Genomic DNA, 15,375 nt, shown 5'->3' with positions numbered 1-15,375 from the left:
GCTTCTAGTCGTCGTCAAGAATCCGACAGACCCCAGTCGCAAAACATCGTATCATACAGAAAAAAGTGCCCGACCATCCGTCAGAGCCCGTACCGAGTTTCGACAGCAGAATGCGAAGCCGTATAGAAGCAGTCGACGAAATGCTACGCGACGACATCATCCAGCCGTCCAAGAGTCCGTGGGCGTCTCCTGTGGTGCTGGTGAGAAGAAGGATGGCACTTACGTTTTTGCGTCGATTGTCGTCGCCTGAACAAAGTCACGAAGAAGGACGTGTATCCTCTTCCCCAGATAGACGAAGCACTGGATCGATTACACAGAGTGAAGTACTTTTTGTCGATGGACCTCAAGACCGCTACGGCAATCGAAGTCGACGAAGACACCGAGAAAAGACTGCCTTCATAACCTCAGGCGGCCTGTTCGAGTTCTAGGTCATGCCCTTTGCTCTTTGCTCGGCACCTGCGACTTTCCAACGTGTCATGGATAGAGTACTGCTGGCTTGAAGTGGCAGACTTACCTCGTGTACTTAGAGGAACGTCGTTGGGCTTGCCTCAAACTTCGACGAACACCTGCGGCGCCTTGAAGCTGTACTTCAAGCAATCAGAGCTTCGGACTCACCGAAGCCAGAAAAGTGCCGCTCTGCATACAAGGAGCTCTGTTCTAGGGCCACGTGATAGGGAAATCCGGAGTACGCCCCGAGCCGCAGGTGACAGCCGCCATCGCTACATCTACGCCGCCCGCTAAAAAAGGGCTTGAATCTCACGGCTTGTGCCCCTATACAGGTGGTTCGTCAAAAACCTTGCCCGCATCGCCGAGCCACTTACGAGCCTTACAGGACCGTTCGTCGAGTTCAAGTGGGAAACGCCGCAAGAGGAAGCTTTCAACAGTAAAACGACGCCTGCAGACACCTGCGTTGCTTGTAAATTTCGGCGAATACGCCGAACGGAAGTACACACGATGCAAGCAGTGTAGGACCCGGCGTCGTTCTCGTGCAGAGGACTGACAGACTTCAATGGGTCATCATTTTGCTAGCGGGACGCTATCAAGACGGAAGCCAACTATTCTACAACAGAGAACGAGTGCCTTGCCATCATTGGGCTACATCAAAGTTTCGCCCCTACCTTTACGGCAGGCTCTTCAAAGTTGTGAGCGAACACCACGCCTTGTGTTGGCTAGCTAACTTGAAGGACCCCTTCGGGTCGCCTCGCAAGGTGGAGCCTCAGACCTAAAGAATCGACATTACCGTCGTTTACAGTCCGGAAGAAACACTCCGACGCCGACTGCCTGTCTCGTTCCCCGTCGACGCTTCGCCGCAGGACGACCAGGATCTAATTCTTGGGAACCATAAGCGCCGACGACTTCGCTGAACGACAACGAGCCGACGCGGAACTCAGGCGCCTTATAGAATACCTCGAGGGCTACACCGCCGTGTTCCTGAAAGTATACAAGCGAGCACTGGCGTCGTTTTTCCTTGCGAAACGGTGTTCGCAAAAAAAAAAAAATCACAGCATATCCACGGAGTGAATGATGATGAGTGGGCGAAGCTGCGGAGGCTCATCGGTAAACCGTGAATCTTCCTTGAATTCTGCCCAGTACATCATCACCGACGTGAGATCGGGCGCGTTTATACTAAAGGTTCGATGAGAGTTATGACGACTTGCAGCTCACTTTAATTTTACATGTACGCTGTGAATTTTCATTGTTTAGAAAACCATTGCTTTAGAAAACATCTCGCGTCTTTCGTTAAGCAGCTGGCGTCTTTTCGTTTTGCTTTAAAAACATCTGGCGTTCTTTCGTTTTGCTTTTAGAAAACATTTGGCGTATTTCGTTGGTTTATTTCATCAATCAACGGCGTTTTGAACAAAATTTTTATTATTTAATCACGCACAGGAGAAATCTCACCAGGCATACCTTGGAGGTAAACAATGGCTGCTAATGGGAAGAGAGACAGAAGAAGTCGGCTTTTAGCGAACACTTACACTTCTACTTCTACTACGTTTCCTACTGGAACATGCCAATGGCTGCTAATGGGGAATGAGAGACAGAAGAATTCGGCTTTTAGTTAACGCGCACGCTGCGAATTTTTTTATTGTTCAACAACGCACAGGAAAAAATCTCCCACCGGCACACCTTGGAGGTCAAGATGTGGTGCTAGCGTTACGACTGGTTACGCACTACGACTACGAGGGACGAACGGGTGCCGCTTTAAGGAGCTTCGCCCCTAAAAGAACTTCTCGGCACTTGGAGCCAAGTACCTTCTCGTGGTGCCTTCAGGATTGAGACCAGAAGTCCTCCAGGTTCTACACGACGACAGGACACCTGGGTGTTTCCATCGCTCGCAAGAATACAGGAAACGTAATACAGGCCGCTCACATATTCTGAGGCGCTGACACTCTCTGAGACTGACTGGCCCCAAAAGAGATGGCTCAACAGCCGGCCGGCACACTCGATCGACGCGTTTCTAGCCAAGTGGAGTGTCGCGTACGAGTATGACAAGCCGTCCCTTCGCAGTAATTCACAGGTGGAGACAATGGGCGGCCCAGCTTACGTGCTTCTACCGACGCGCTGGCCAAAGAGTTGCCCTTCGTTGCCGTACCTTCGCACGAAGACGACGAAAGAGACCTAGCAAAGCATAGCGAAACCTAGAAAGGCCTGCAAAAACTTAGCAGAACTTGGCAATACATAGCAAAACGTAAAAAAACTTGTTAACCAACTAGGACAAGCTAGGCTGACCCCCAGCTCCGCTGTTCCTCGTACCACAAATGGCAAGCTGTGCGGCTTTTTTAAGTACCTGCGTATCGCAAGCTGTATGCTACTAAGTGTATATGTATGTACGTTCCTTTTTGTTTTCATTCCTCTTAGGTGACCTGTACATTCTTTATGGCATATTGCGTTGGACCGGCCACTAGCCTCTTTAAGCTATCGGTCCGAATAATGTTTGACTATTCAATTTTCTGATCATGAAAACAGTTACATTGATTGATTGATTGATTGATTGATTGATTGATTGATTGGTTGGTTGATTGATTCACTGATTGATTGACCGGCTGGCTGGCTGGCTCTTCGTACTACATGACGTCTGTATCGAGTTTTCATCTGAAGCAGCTTTGATTGGTGGCGTGGCTCTGTATTAAAAGACATGTCTGCCACGCAGAAGGCCTGGCTTCGATTGCGTCTCGGAGCGACAATTTTTATTATTTGCATCTGTTGCGATTTCTCGCTCACGGAGAACCACGCCGGAAGTTCCGCGAAATGAGCTGTTTACGCTATTGTTAAACGCCTTTGTGTTGCCCTGATTGCAAGTCAACCAGAATGTGCCTTCTGTTGCAGTGGGTGCGTGACCTGCAGCCTTTGGTCCAAGATCAGCTGCTGTACGCAAGTGAACTCCCTTTGGCAGAGCAAGAGACCTTCCACGATGTGCTGCGCAACATTCTTGTGCCGCGCACTGTTGGCAGTCCGGGCCACAGGAAAGTACGACAGGTGCGCAAACTATGTCTGTGTGGTTGCTGTTATGTTGTATGCCTAGAGTGGAGTAGCAGTGCAGAACAGGAGTCTTCCAACGCCTGACTTGCGCTATTGTGTGAATGGGGTCATTGGGACAAACCACTATTACTTAATTTGAAGGAAAGACGATAACTTTTAAGGGCTCGTTTCTTAGTTATACATAATATAATGGGAACTAACAGACATTAAAGCCAAAGAAAGTATAGGGGATGGTATTCATTGTAATTAGGATAAAGTGTGAAGAAAGTAAAGTGGACGAAAAGATAACTTGCCGCCGGCAGGGACCGAACCTGCGACCTTCGAATAACGCGTCCGATGCTCTACCACTGAGCTACGGCGGCGGTCATCCTCCCGTCCACATTATGGGGTATATATGTGCACTTAAATCTAGGAGTGTTAGTCAGCGCCAGTCGCAGCCATGGCGGCGAGTGTGGAACACACTTTTTCTGCCTGTTGGCGTCACGTAGCACGTGATCTTTTGCGAGCTGGCAGCTGACTAATAATCCCTCGCATACTAGCTTAAGGCATCAAGCCTGCCAGAACGAGACCCTCGCTATGAATGAGGGAAAGACGGTAACTTTTAAGGGCTCGTTTCTTAGACACAATATTAATGAGAACTAACAGACAATAATGCCAAAGAAAGGATTGGGGGATGTTATTCGTTGTAATTAGGATAAAGTGGGAAGAAAGTAAAGTGGACGAAAAGATAACTTGCCGCGGGCAGGGACCGAACCTGCGACCTTCGAATAACGCGTCCGATGCTCTACCACTGAGCTACGGCGGCGGTCATCCTCCCGTTCGCTTTATGGGGTATATATTTGCACTTAAATCTAGGAGTGTTAATCAGCGCCAGTCGCAGCCATGGCGGCGAGTGTGGAACACACTTTTTCTGCCTGTTGGCGTCACGTAGCACGTGATCCTTTGCGAGCTGGCAGCTGACTAATAATCCCTCGCATACTAGCTTAAGGCATCAAGTCTGCCAGAACGAGACCCTCGCTATGAATGAGGGAAAGACGGTAACTTTTAAGGGCTCGTTTCTTAGACACATATTAATGAGAACTAACAGACAATAATGCCAAAGAAAGGATTGGGGGATGTTATTTGTTCTAATTAGGATAAAGTGGGAAGAAAGTAAAGTGGACGAAAAGATAACTTGCCGCCGGCAGGGACCGAACCTGCGACCTTCGAATAACGCGTCCGATGCTCTACCGCTGAGCTACGGCGGCGGTCATCCTCCCGTCCGCTTTATGGGGTATATATGTGCACTTAAATCTAGGAGTGTTAGTCAGCGCCAGTCGCAGCCATGGCGGCGAGTGTGGAACACTCTTTTTCTGCCTGTTGGCGTCACGTAGCTTGTGATGTTTTACGAGCTGGCAGCTGACCAATAATCTATTGTCATTGATATTGCTTAATCTGGGCCTTCAAAACATTAACTGTGTACTCTCGCTTTGGACCAGCCGGGTGCTTTTATTCGTTACGTGTGTTGTGATTCTGTCCACAAAAATATCAATAACCAGGAGCATATTAGGCGATTCTTCTTTGAGCCACGGAGTGCAGTAATTTTTTTTACAGAACTGGTATTTTTGCTTGTGATAAGTCACATTCTAAAATGAAGGAAGTGGCTCAAGACATTTTATGCCACGATTGTTGAATTCTGTTGTAGATATATCCAATTGCTGCCGCACCTTGCACACTACACAAAACATCGATATTTTTGTCTTCGAGTGTCTCCAATGATGATGCATTCTTGTCATTAGCATCTGCGGCCTTTGGTAGTGCACAAATGCCAGAGCCTACAGTGATGCTTCTGGTGAAATATTCGTAAACAAGGTGTGTGCCGGAGCCGACGTTTCGACAAGCGGACTTGTCCTCTTCAAGGCTGCGACTGCTTTCCTTAGCGCTTCTATGTGTATGGTTCGTGGCCTCTCCTTCAATCCAAAGGATGGGAGGTGTTGGGATAACTGTTGAAGCGGGGGTGAGGGAGAACGAGGGGCCGCCGTGACAAATTGGGTGAGTCAAAAAGGAAAGGGGACTATTCCGTGAAAAAGAAAGTGGGGTCGGGGGGAGGGTAGACAATTAGCTGAATTATGGTCGTCACTAGGAAGCTCCACTTCCCAATGATAATTTCACGGGGATTCGCACGCTTCTTAAAGAGGGGCCAATTCACTTGGTGCTCGTTGTGTATGCACCATTTCGGATGGATTCAAGAGCCCCCTTTGAAGCGAAATTGAGAATTGAACGAAATCTCGTCTGGTTGGGGTGTAACGGCATGGTAGCAATAAAAACATTTAACGCCGACCAAAAATGTGTTGTTGAAAAAATAATAACGTTTCGGCTTCCACGCGGAAGCCTTGTTCACCTCAACAGTGAGCAAGGCTGTGTGGAAGGCGAAAGGTTATTATATTTTAAACAACCGCTTTTTGGTGGGCGTTCAGTGTTTTTATTTCCAACATGCCCCCTTTGAAACGTTTATACCTGCTGGCTGGGGTGTATTAAACGTGTGAATAAGGTTTGGCTCTTTATACTCTGTCTCTTGGGGACCGGAAGTTCGACTGAAGTATGTAAAGTGTGAGATTGTCCAAATTGTTTCCTGCTACATTCAAACGCTCTGCCACTCGGTAATTTCTTTGCCGTGTCCGCACGATGACCGTTTAATCTAACGTTAACAGGGTGACAGGCCAGTTTACTGTTTGGTGACAGTATGAACATTCGATCATGTCGATGACGTTTCAACTGGTGCAAGCAAAACTAGGTTTTACATGATGGACGTAATCGCTTCCGGTGCTTTTAACTATACTTCATAATGAAGGTGTTTCCAAGTCTTACGTCTTGGACGAGGTCAAGGAATTATGTGGGAATTAGAATAATGGTTAGTTTTGTATGCACCAACAGGTAAAGTTCCTATTGCGGCGATACACGACCTCTGGTACTTCGGGAAACGCTTTTCTATGGGGATCGTTGCTTGCTAATATTGGATAACACTTGCGGAGGATATTATTTTTATTTGGGAGCGCATTTGACTATTTCCTTATAAATGCTAGCGGCTCTTCTGCCTAGTGTTGAGTTCTGTCCAATTTGCGTGCTTCGCTGCAGACCCCGTTTAGAGCGGTGTGCGGGTAGTTTCTTTCGCCTAATGTTTCCTGTAGGTTGTTTGAGTGGTGGACGCAGTCGACGTCGTCGCTACAGATCCTTCTTATGCGCTACGCCTCGCCTGTCCGACACATATCCCTTGTTTGCAGTGTGATGATTAGTGTAGTCCAGGCTATCTGTTGGTTTTCTCTATAGCGCCGTCTTTAAATTTTCTGGCTTCGATAGATACCGTCGTGTCTAGCAAGTTAGTTTCACTGAACGAATGGTGCATGGTGAATTGAATACTAGAGCGAAACTTGTTACAATGATCCACGAACGCGTTCAGTGCGCTTACGCCATGTTCCCATATAATCAGTATGTCCTCTATGTAGCGGATATAGGTGGTAGGCTTTGCCGGCGACAATTGTAAAGCTCTGATTTTAACAGCCCCATAAAAATGTTGGCGTATGTTGGTGTAAAAGGGGTTGCCAAAAGGGGTTAATAGTGCCAAATTTGTAGGTCGTAGGTCGAATCAAATTGAAAATAATTAAGCGTGAGGGCTAATTTTTGTGACGAGATGCAAAGTCACTCAGAAATAAGTGAATTTGAGACCGCTTCAATTCCTTCAGTGATAGGTATATTCGTATACAGGGAGCAAACATCTAATGTTATCAGAATGGTCCGATCTTAGAGCGTCTGTGTTTGGTTAATGGAATGTATTGTTCGAAGGAAAGAGGTGCACCTTGAACAAAGAATGGAAAAGTGGCTAGTACAGTAGATAAACGATGATTGAGAAATCTTGATAGCGGCTCAGTAGTTGTATTCTTGTTGGATACTATCGGTCTGCCTGGGATTTGCGTGATGAGTGATTGTTTATTTTTCACCAAACAGATACAACGCTGAAAATGGGGAAGCGGCAAAAAAGCTGCAGTTGCTGCAGCTTGACCGTCCATCCTGTAGGGGCAAGGACAGGGTAATAATAGAAACAAAGATGCAAGAACAAGCAAGTAATAACACCAACAAAAAGCTAATTAAATGACAGGGTAAATATACAAGCGAAAACGAATAATTAATACCCACTTGTATAAAATAATAGTGCATATAGAATCGTGTTTTGCATCAGAAGAAAGAGAACACATAATGACATTGTAGTTCTAGGCTTAGTGAAATACAATGATATAAAGCAACACAATGCAAACAGTGCGAAGCTGCAGACAGAATGGCTGGTAATGTGCGGCTAAGGGTTTGCGTGCCGCAAATAGTGCGTGATAATGGAATTTCCAGGGGGGTTTATATCGATGGAAGTAAATGGTTCGAGTGCGGTCAAGATTTGCAAGTGTCAGAAATGCGTCAGATTTCGGCTATTGCACTAATGTTGGATTGTAGCAACCTGAATTGGTGTATGTTGTCGCCGTAACAATTTTATGCTTAACAAAAGGTTGTCCTCTGTGTTTAAGGTACAGTTTGTTGCCCTAATCGCTCTTTTCTGAAGTATTTGTAGCTTATTCAGATTTGTGAATTTAGTGTTTGCCCATACTAAAGCACAGTGGTTCAAATGGGCATGGAAAGAGCTTGACAAATAAGTCGCTTTACACTAACAGGCAAAAGACGCCGACAACGATTTAAACACCAACCATGCGTCACACCTTTATGCTAATGAAATCTATAGGCTCATTGCAGTATACATGCTCATTGAAAATTACTCCAAGCGTCTTAATTGATTTCGTTACTGTAATTTTGTATGCGCCTAGTCTAACATAATTAGGTAACTGAAGGGATGTGCCGATAGCTGGGAAAATGGCGCCTTTTGTTTGTTCATTTCTCCTTCATTGCAGACAACAGAGCTGACAGCCGGGCTGGTTGGTCTTGATTCATAACGTATAGAATTGTACATCGCAGAATACAGGACGAACAGCGCTGACTCTCAAGTGAAGGTTTATTGCATACGGTACAAGCACGAACTAGCGCAAAAAAAACTTGATTACTAGCAAAGAAAAGAACACGAGAGGTACCACAATCTGTTTACTGCCTGTGCGTAACATTCAGGAAGTCAATTTTTCTATCGCTTAAAGAGATAGAGAGGGCTGGCTGATGCACCTTCGCTCCATTTTTGTAAGTATGGTGCGTCTCTAGATTAATAGTTTGGTCGTGTCATTGTGTCTATCAAGCACCTCCGTCTTGTTGAACAATGGCTTGCATTGATGCTGTGTGCAATGAGCACCCAAGCGGTCATTATTTTCGCACTTCCTCTGCTGCTCTCTTAGTCTAACATGTCCTAGGCGCTAGATAGTTGTTGGGGTTTAACGTCCCAAAACAACGATATGTTTATGAGGGGACGCCGTAGTGGAGGGCTCCGGAAATTTCGATCACCTGGGGTTCTTTAAACGTGCACGTAAATCTTAGTACCGTGAGGTGTGGGTTCGGCGGGTCTCATTAGGGTAGCTGGCTCCCGCCTTCCGTCCACATAAGCGATGTTTTCCCGGTGAGGAGGCGCGCACTTGCAAGAAGGAACATAGCAGAGGCTGGGTCCGAGCTAGTTGGTACATTGAAGTTCTGTGTGTCGCTCTATGTGTCGTCTTCTTGTTCCCGTCTTCGAGCGCTTAACGGTTTCATAATGTCAATGAACGTAGGCTTACTTACATAGTTACAAGTGAGAGAGTGAACGAATGAATCAACTGAACGCATTAACCACAAAAGTCTTCGGACTTTATAAGCCCCGAGTCTGCCAACACTGAGGCACTCGAAACCGGTGTCAGCAGCTCCCGCCAATCCGGTGACTTGCCGCCACAGCGCCCTGCCGCCAGAAAGGAGGTAATGGGCCCCACAGTACATTCGGTGATGAGGGCCAAGGACGATAAGTGCAATGGGGAAACACCCAGTGCACCGCACAATATAGATGTTCACGAACCACGCCCCGGCGACTCGAATATTGGAATGTCGGCGTGGAAGTTTAGTCCGAAGGAAGGGGGGGGGGTGAAACGTCGATGGACATTGGCTGCCGCTGCCGGAGCACTTCCAAGTGCTGATGGCTGCCTTCAGGTGGAAGCATCACCTGAATCGATGAGAGCGTCTCCAGCGGCGCTGTCCCTCGCTGACACACCGCACAAGAAAGGGGTGTTCCTGAAACCTCCGTTAGTTTCCTCGCAACTGGACTCCGGCGAAGTGCTTCGCGCACTTGACCACGTGTGCGGAAGCACATCTCCAAGAAAGGTGGGGCTCCGTGCCTCCGTCCAAGCCCCACTATGGGGCAGACAGCATTCCGGCAGACAGGTGCACGCACAATTGCATCTGCCTCGAAGAATTCTAGGGCCAAACGTAACAGCTCCTCCGCCGCTCGGAAAATCTCGGCTCGCCCGCGCTGACAACCGCTGGGCACGAAGAGAACGACTGGTGACGAGGACGATGGCTTGACTTGGAATCACAACTGCGAACTCTCAACAAACTCCAAAACCATCTCACAATGACCGACAGCGCAAAGCGAACCACACAACTCCAGTGCCATGCCGCGATCACGCGCCTTGGTCTCGCTTAAAACCCTGCAGGCTTCTCAAGAAACACAAACAAATGAAAAACCGCTACTCTAAAATTTTGACGGAATTTCATGCCGCCAAAGCTACAACAGTCATGGAAGAGGAGAAACTTACAAAAGATATCTGTGCGTATTCCTTACGCTCACTCAAAACAAGCTGAAAACGTAGCCGCCATTACCTACTTGTGGGACACACTGACGCACTCCGCAAACTCTTTGACCACAGATTCATCTGCGTCTTATAACTGTCTGAAACGTATTCCTTAACCTCAACGTTCGGTAAAGCGTAATGCCCAGCTCAAGTGATCGCACGATCCATAAGCATTCAATGAAAATCACAAAATAGAGGGATGATTTTCGAATGGCGGCGCACAAAAGGGCAACAATACGTACACATAAAATACGCAAACACAAGCGCTGTGCGCTGCCATTCGAAAATCATGGCTCACCCAACTAGCGCATCAGTACATATTAAGAAGTAGATGGGAATGACATCGCGCACTAACAAGCTCGTTTGGTTAATGTTACCTCCTCATGTCCGCCCCTCTGGTACAGAAAGAAACGCATTGGGCTCTGCTGGTCGCTTCAGATTTACACTACTCGCATTTATAAAGCGCTGAAATATTACACATACCATCAGCCGTACGCCACATCCATAGAAACTAAACTTCTTTGAACATGCGTCTGAACCTAAATGACCACGAAGATCGAGACGCTAAGAAAATAAGTCTCAATGCCGTACACATCAGGAGCACCTGACCAAATCTGCGTTGGTTTCGTGCTGAAAACAACTGCCTCAATTGCCTGTCAATCCTAACACGAGAACAGCAACACTCATTGACGAAATGAGCATTTCGTAAACCACTATGGCTTACGCTAAGACCTTCCTCAGAATTGCTCATTTGCCCCCTTAAAACGGTGACGAGTACTGCTTCGCGTTACCCATAAAACGCAGAAAACCTGTAAACTTCAGTTTCGCTCGCCAACGCTACCACTCTTTCAAAATTAGCGTCGTACAATTCTTCACTCACGACTAACGTGCTCTTAATAAAAGAAAAACATTTTACGCAGTCAGTCACTCTGATGCGGGCCACTGCTTCCGCGGCTTAATAAAGTAACAACATACAATGCTTAAGGAACCCAAAAGGAAATAACTTCTTAGCCACAACAATCAGTCGCCGAGATAGCAAAAGAACACTAAAAAAACTAAAATAATCTTCCAAAAGATTCATTTACACAAAATTGGCCGCTTATCTGCGTGCTTCGCTGCAAATGTCGTCGAAAAAACGATGATCTTCTGCCGGCCGTACTACATGACATCGTTATAACGTTGCTACATGAGTCTATAAACGTTGCTACATGAGTCCTGGTCTCATCTGCGGCCACCCGTGATGCTGTTCCCAGGGCACTGCCAGGTGGCACCATATCGTCGGCAGAGGGATTTTCGTGCATAGCGCCGCATTTCAAGCGCAGCCTAAGAAACATTAGGGTCTTAGAATCACGTATATGTCGTTTCTAGTAAAGGAAACCACCACCTCGTACTTACGTATTGATGTTGCGCCTCAGATATGCGTATTATTTGCTTTTTGATCGACAATGTTCGCAAGTACGAAACGCAGTTACCAGTTCAAGATGGCTGGGCGTTCAGCAAGTGCTTAAACTTTGGCCGCTGGCTGAATCGTGTGACAGACAGACAGACAGACAGACAGACAGACAGACAGACAGACAGACAGACAGACAGACAGACAGACAGACCAAAATTTCTGCGTTCAACTATCCCAAGAGAGAGTGTCATCTTTAAAACTCTGTTTCCCATTCTCCGACAAGCTTACAGGTGTCTTCCACTTTTCAGTCGTACACGTGGCCCACGGTCGCGTTTTTGGCAGCTTTCGAGGTCGCCAGAGACTACAATGACCGCGCGCCATTAGCTGAACTTCAGTAACACTGATAGTTGGGCAAGTTTGTATGGGTTCATGATTAAACTGAGCGCAACGGACACGATATACAAACGAAGAATACACGAGGACAGACGCCGGACTCTCAACTGATCTTTATTCACGTCGACTCACACTTATATACATGCACGTGATTACACAGAAACACGCGAAGGTGATAAAATATACAGGGTTTTATCACGCTGGCCTGCTCAATTACCACATTCTTTTCTGCTGCAGGGCGATGGACGGAACGCTGATACATGAGTTGCTGTTATGAATGTTCAAAGCCTCTATTATCTCGCGAGTTGTCTATTATTCTGGCGATGATGCTGGTTTTTTCAAATTGAGGCGCGCACCCGCACTCCTGCAGTGCGCGTCTATATGTGAAAGGCCATCGGTGCGGCAATTCGCCTCGTGTTCCCTTAATCTAACATTGATGCAGCTTCCGGTTTGTCTTATGTATTACCGCGTTTACATAGGAGAAACCGGAAGACGGAAGGATGCGGTGTCAACCACCGATCCCTAGCCACTGATTGCGCCACGGGGGGTGTGCCACGGGGGTTGTGTGCGAGGTAAAGCACAAGTAGAAATATCTAGAGTGCTCAAATGGGGTAGTTATGAAATACCTCTTACATGTGGCAAGACATACGCGGCCAAACCGGCCAATGCCTAACAAAAGGCTGCGGCAGCGTGAAAAATTTGGTAGGTAAGCTGACGATTTCTGGCAATTTAGCAGCACACTTTTCTAACTGTAAGTGCACACCATGTTTAAGAATACAAAGCTAGCACATGTGGGAAATAACAGAAATAACAGATTCAGCATTACTGTCAACCTCATATCGGTCACGTTTATACTCGTCTATTCACACATATCTCAATTCACTTACGTTCACGCGCCACCTCAATATTTATTGGTCAGAGACGTGAATTGGGAGGGGACTGTGACCTCCCCCCACTCTTCCATGGAAAGGGCTTGATAAAAATATCTCGTGTGAGTCAGGTATTTCATAAAAACGTCTTTACTGGATTACTGATAATCGTATTTGAAGGTATAAGATCAAAAGGCGTATCGTAGAGCACCGATTATGTGAGATATTAGCATTAAAGAGCATTGACACCAAGATCGAAGAACGGTAGTTCCACGCTCACGGACTCACGAGTTGACTCACTCAGGCTCAAGCCAAGCCGTGAGTCTGAGTGAGTCCGGCTGAGTAATATGCTGGCGAGTTTGAGTCCGCGTGAGTCCGTTTGAGAAAAAGTTTAGTGAGTCTGAGTTCGAGTGAGTTTGGTTGAGGAAAATTTTGGTGAGTCTGAGTCCGAGTGAGCCCTCAGAGCACAATATACTTGTTGAGTGAGTCTGAGTGAGCTCCAAATTTTTTGCCGACCTACGTACGCTCCACAGTGACCGTCGCCGTTCCTGTATGTACGGTCGTTAGTGCCGCAATAAATGATGAAATTTGTTATGTACCGTGGTGCAGCAGCGATAACATCTTGCATGTCATTTGTCGTGGCGCCGCTTTTAAACCTAATGTATGGTGCATGTTTCCCTCGGGAAAGCGATGTACTGGCTCTCACCAATTAAAGCTATGTGGAAAGTAGAGGACACTCACCATGTTTCGTCATCTTCCGTCAGTGGAAACCCAAAAGAAGTCAGGAAAACACAAGCGAAAATTCGCAAACAGGGGTTTGCCGGTGTTTCGACTCGTATTCTTCAAGGCTGCTTTCCTTAGTACTTGTGTGCACAGTGCCCTCTCCTCCAATCCAAACAAAGGAAGAGGAGGGCGCAACTGTGAAAGCGGGGGTGGGGTGGACGCCGTGACGAATTCGGTGAGTCGAATTGACTCACACAATTGTTCAGGGCGACCTCTCCTTCTCTTCCACCCCCGCTTTCACAGTTGCCCCTTCCTCCTCTGTTTTTTTAAACTGGAGGAGAGGGCACTCAACATATACACACAAGCGCTAAGGAAAGCAGTTGCGGCCTTGAAGAAAAGTCCGCTTGTCGAAACGTCGGCTCCGGCACACCAACTCTTTTCGAATTTTTCATCACAAGCTTCCATCTTCCCCCGACTCCGGCCTACAGTGACGCTTGTCATTCAGGGCCGCACTGCCCCTGCAGATGATCTGGCCTCAGTCATCCCTCCATCTTAATACTCGTTAGTTCCGGCTGTAATGAAATTTAGGCGTGTGTGTAGCATATCCTTTGAAACTTAAACTTGTCATTGCTCGTGTAGATTTCTTGGCTTTCAGATTGAACAGTGCAGTACTGGACTAGTTAATGATGCGTTCATAACGAAAACTATATGTCAGGCAGGCAGGCATGAGAGGATACTGGCATGCTGTCGGAAGTATTTCCATTCATTCCCACTAATCTCTCACTGTGCAGTTCCTCCAGCAGTCAATGGAGCAACTCGACTGGCATGTGGAGGAAGACAGATTTGAAGCCCAACACCTCATGGCAACAAGGTTTTCAGCAACATTGTCGCCACCTTGGACCCCTCAGCCTGTCATCGCCTGGTGCTGGCCTGCCATTATGACTCTATGGTTCGGACTTCACTACAGTAGTAGTAGTAGTAGTAGTAGTAGTAGTAGTAGTAGTAGTAGTAGTAGTAGTAGTAGTAGTAGTAGTAGTAGGGGTAGTAGTATTAGTAGTACATCTGTGTAACAGTGCACTGCAACAGAACAACTGGACTGAAAGGTGAACAACTCGCTCAAATCATTCCGGTTATTTTGTTGTGGTGTGCTGTTACACCGAAGTATGAACCGATACCAACTCGCCCAAGTTGTGATCTTATTGCAGTAGTAGTAGTAGTTGTTGTTGTGTACTGGTGAACATGGCTTTGAAGATATACCAGCACCTTGCCTATGTGTGTCTATACAGGTGGACAGAGGAGGTGTCCATTAGACAACTTGAAAGTATTGGCCGGACGTTCTGTCCAGAGCTGCCAAGAAAGACCTGCTGCTAAGTGCACTGCATGTAGTAGTATTTATATTTGCTTTATGCATGCATGATATTCGTATTTAAAATAAAAGACGGTGGCGCAACACAGGACAAGGACGAATGCAAGAAGAAGAGACGTATACAAGTGCGAAAATTTTATGAATATTCATATACGTAATGGTGTCTATCGGACAGTGTGATACCTGCCCGAGTCCGTTTAACTAGGCACAGATTCAAAGTGGACTGTGACTAAAGGGGCTGACAACCGGCCAAAACGTATCAAAATACACTAGTGAAAGTGGAAGGACTATGAATTATAGTGGCAGAATTGAGCATTCTTTGCACGATTTGAACAGGATTTTTATGTTTAAATTGCGTTTAAAAGGCAGAAAAATTTCCAC

The 15,375-nt window shown here is 46.7% G+C and overlaps 1 protein-coding gene across 1 annotated transcript; it reads left to right on the top strand.

Moving 5' to 3' along the window:
* The first annotated feature begins 3,309 nt into the window (after window positions 1-3,309).
* Window positions 3,310-14,999, top strand: LOC125759473 (glutaminyl-peptide cyclotransferase-like). The gene is made up of 3 exons (XM_049418313.1): window positions 3,310-3,477; window positions 14,420-14,577; window positions 14,915-14,999. The coding sequence occupies exons 1-3, from the start codon at window positions 3,310-3,312 to the stop codon at window positions 14,997-14,999; spliced, it is 411 nt and encodes a 136-aa protein (XP_049274270.1).
* The last annotated feature ends 376 nt before the right edge of the window (window positions 15,000-15,375 follow it).

The sequence above is a fragment of the Rhipicephalus sanguineus genome, chromosome 8 (genome assembly GCF_013339695.2).
Source record: "Rhipicephalus sanguineus isolate Rsan-2018 chromosome 8, BIME_Rsan_1.4, whole genome shotgun sequence".
Taxonomy (NCBI): domain Eukaryota; kingdom Metazoa; phylum Arthropoda; class Arachnida; order Ixodida; family Ixodidae; genus Rhipicephalus; species Rhipicephalus sanguineus.
The sequence above is the reverse complement of the archived record's forward strand: the minus strand, read 5'-3'. Positions and strand labels throughout refer to the sequence as shown.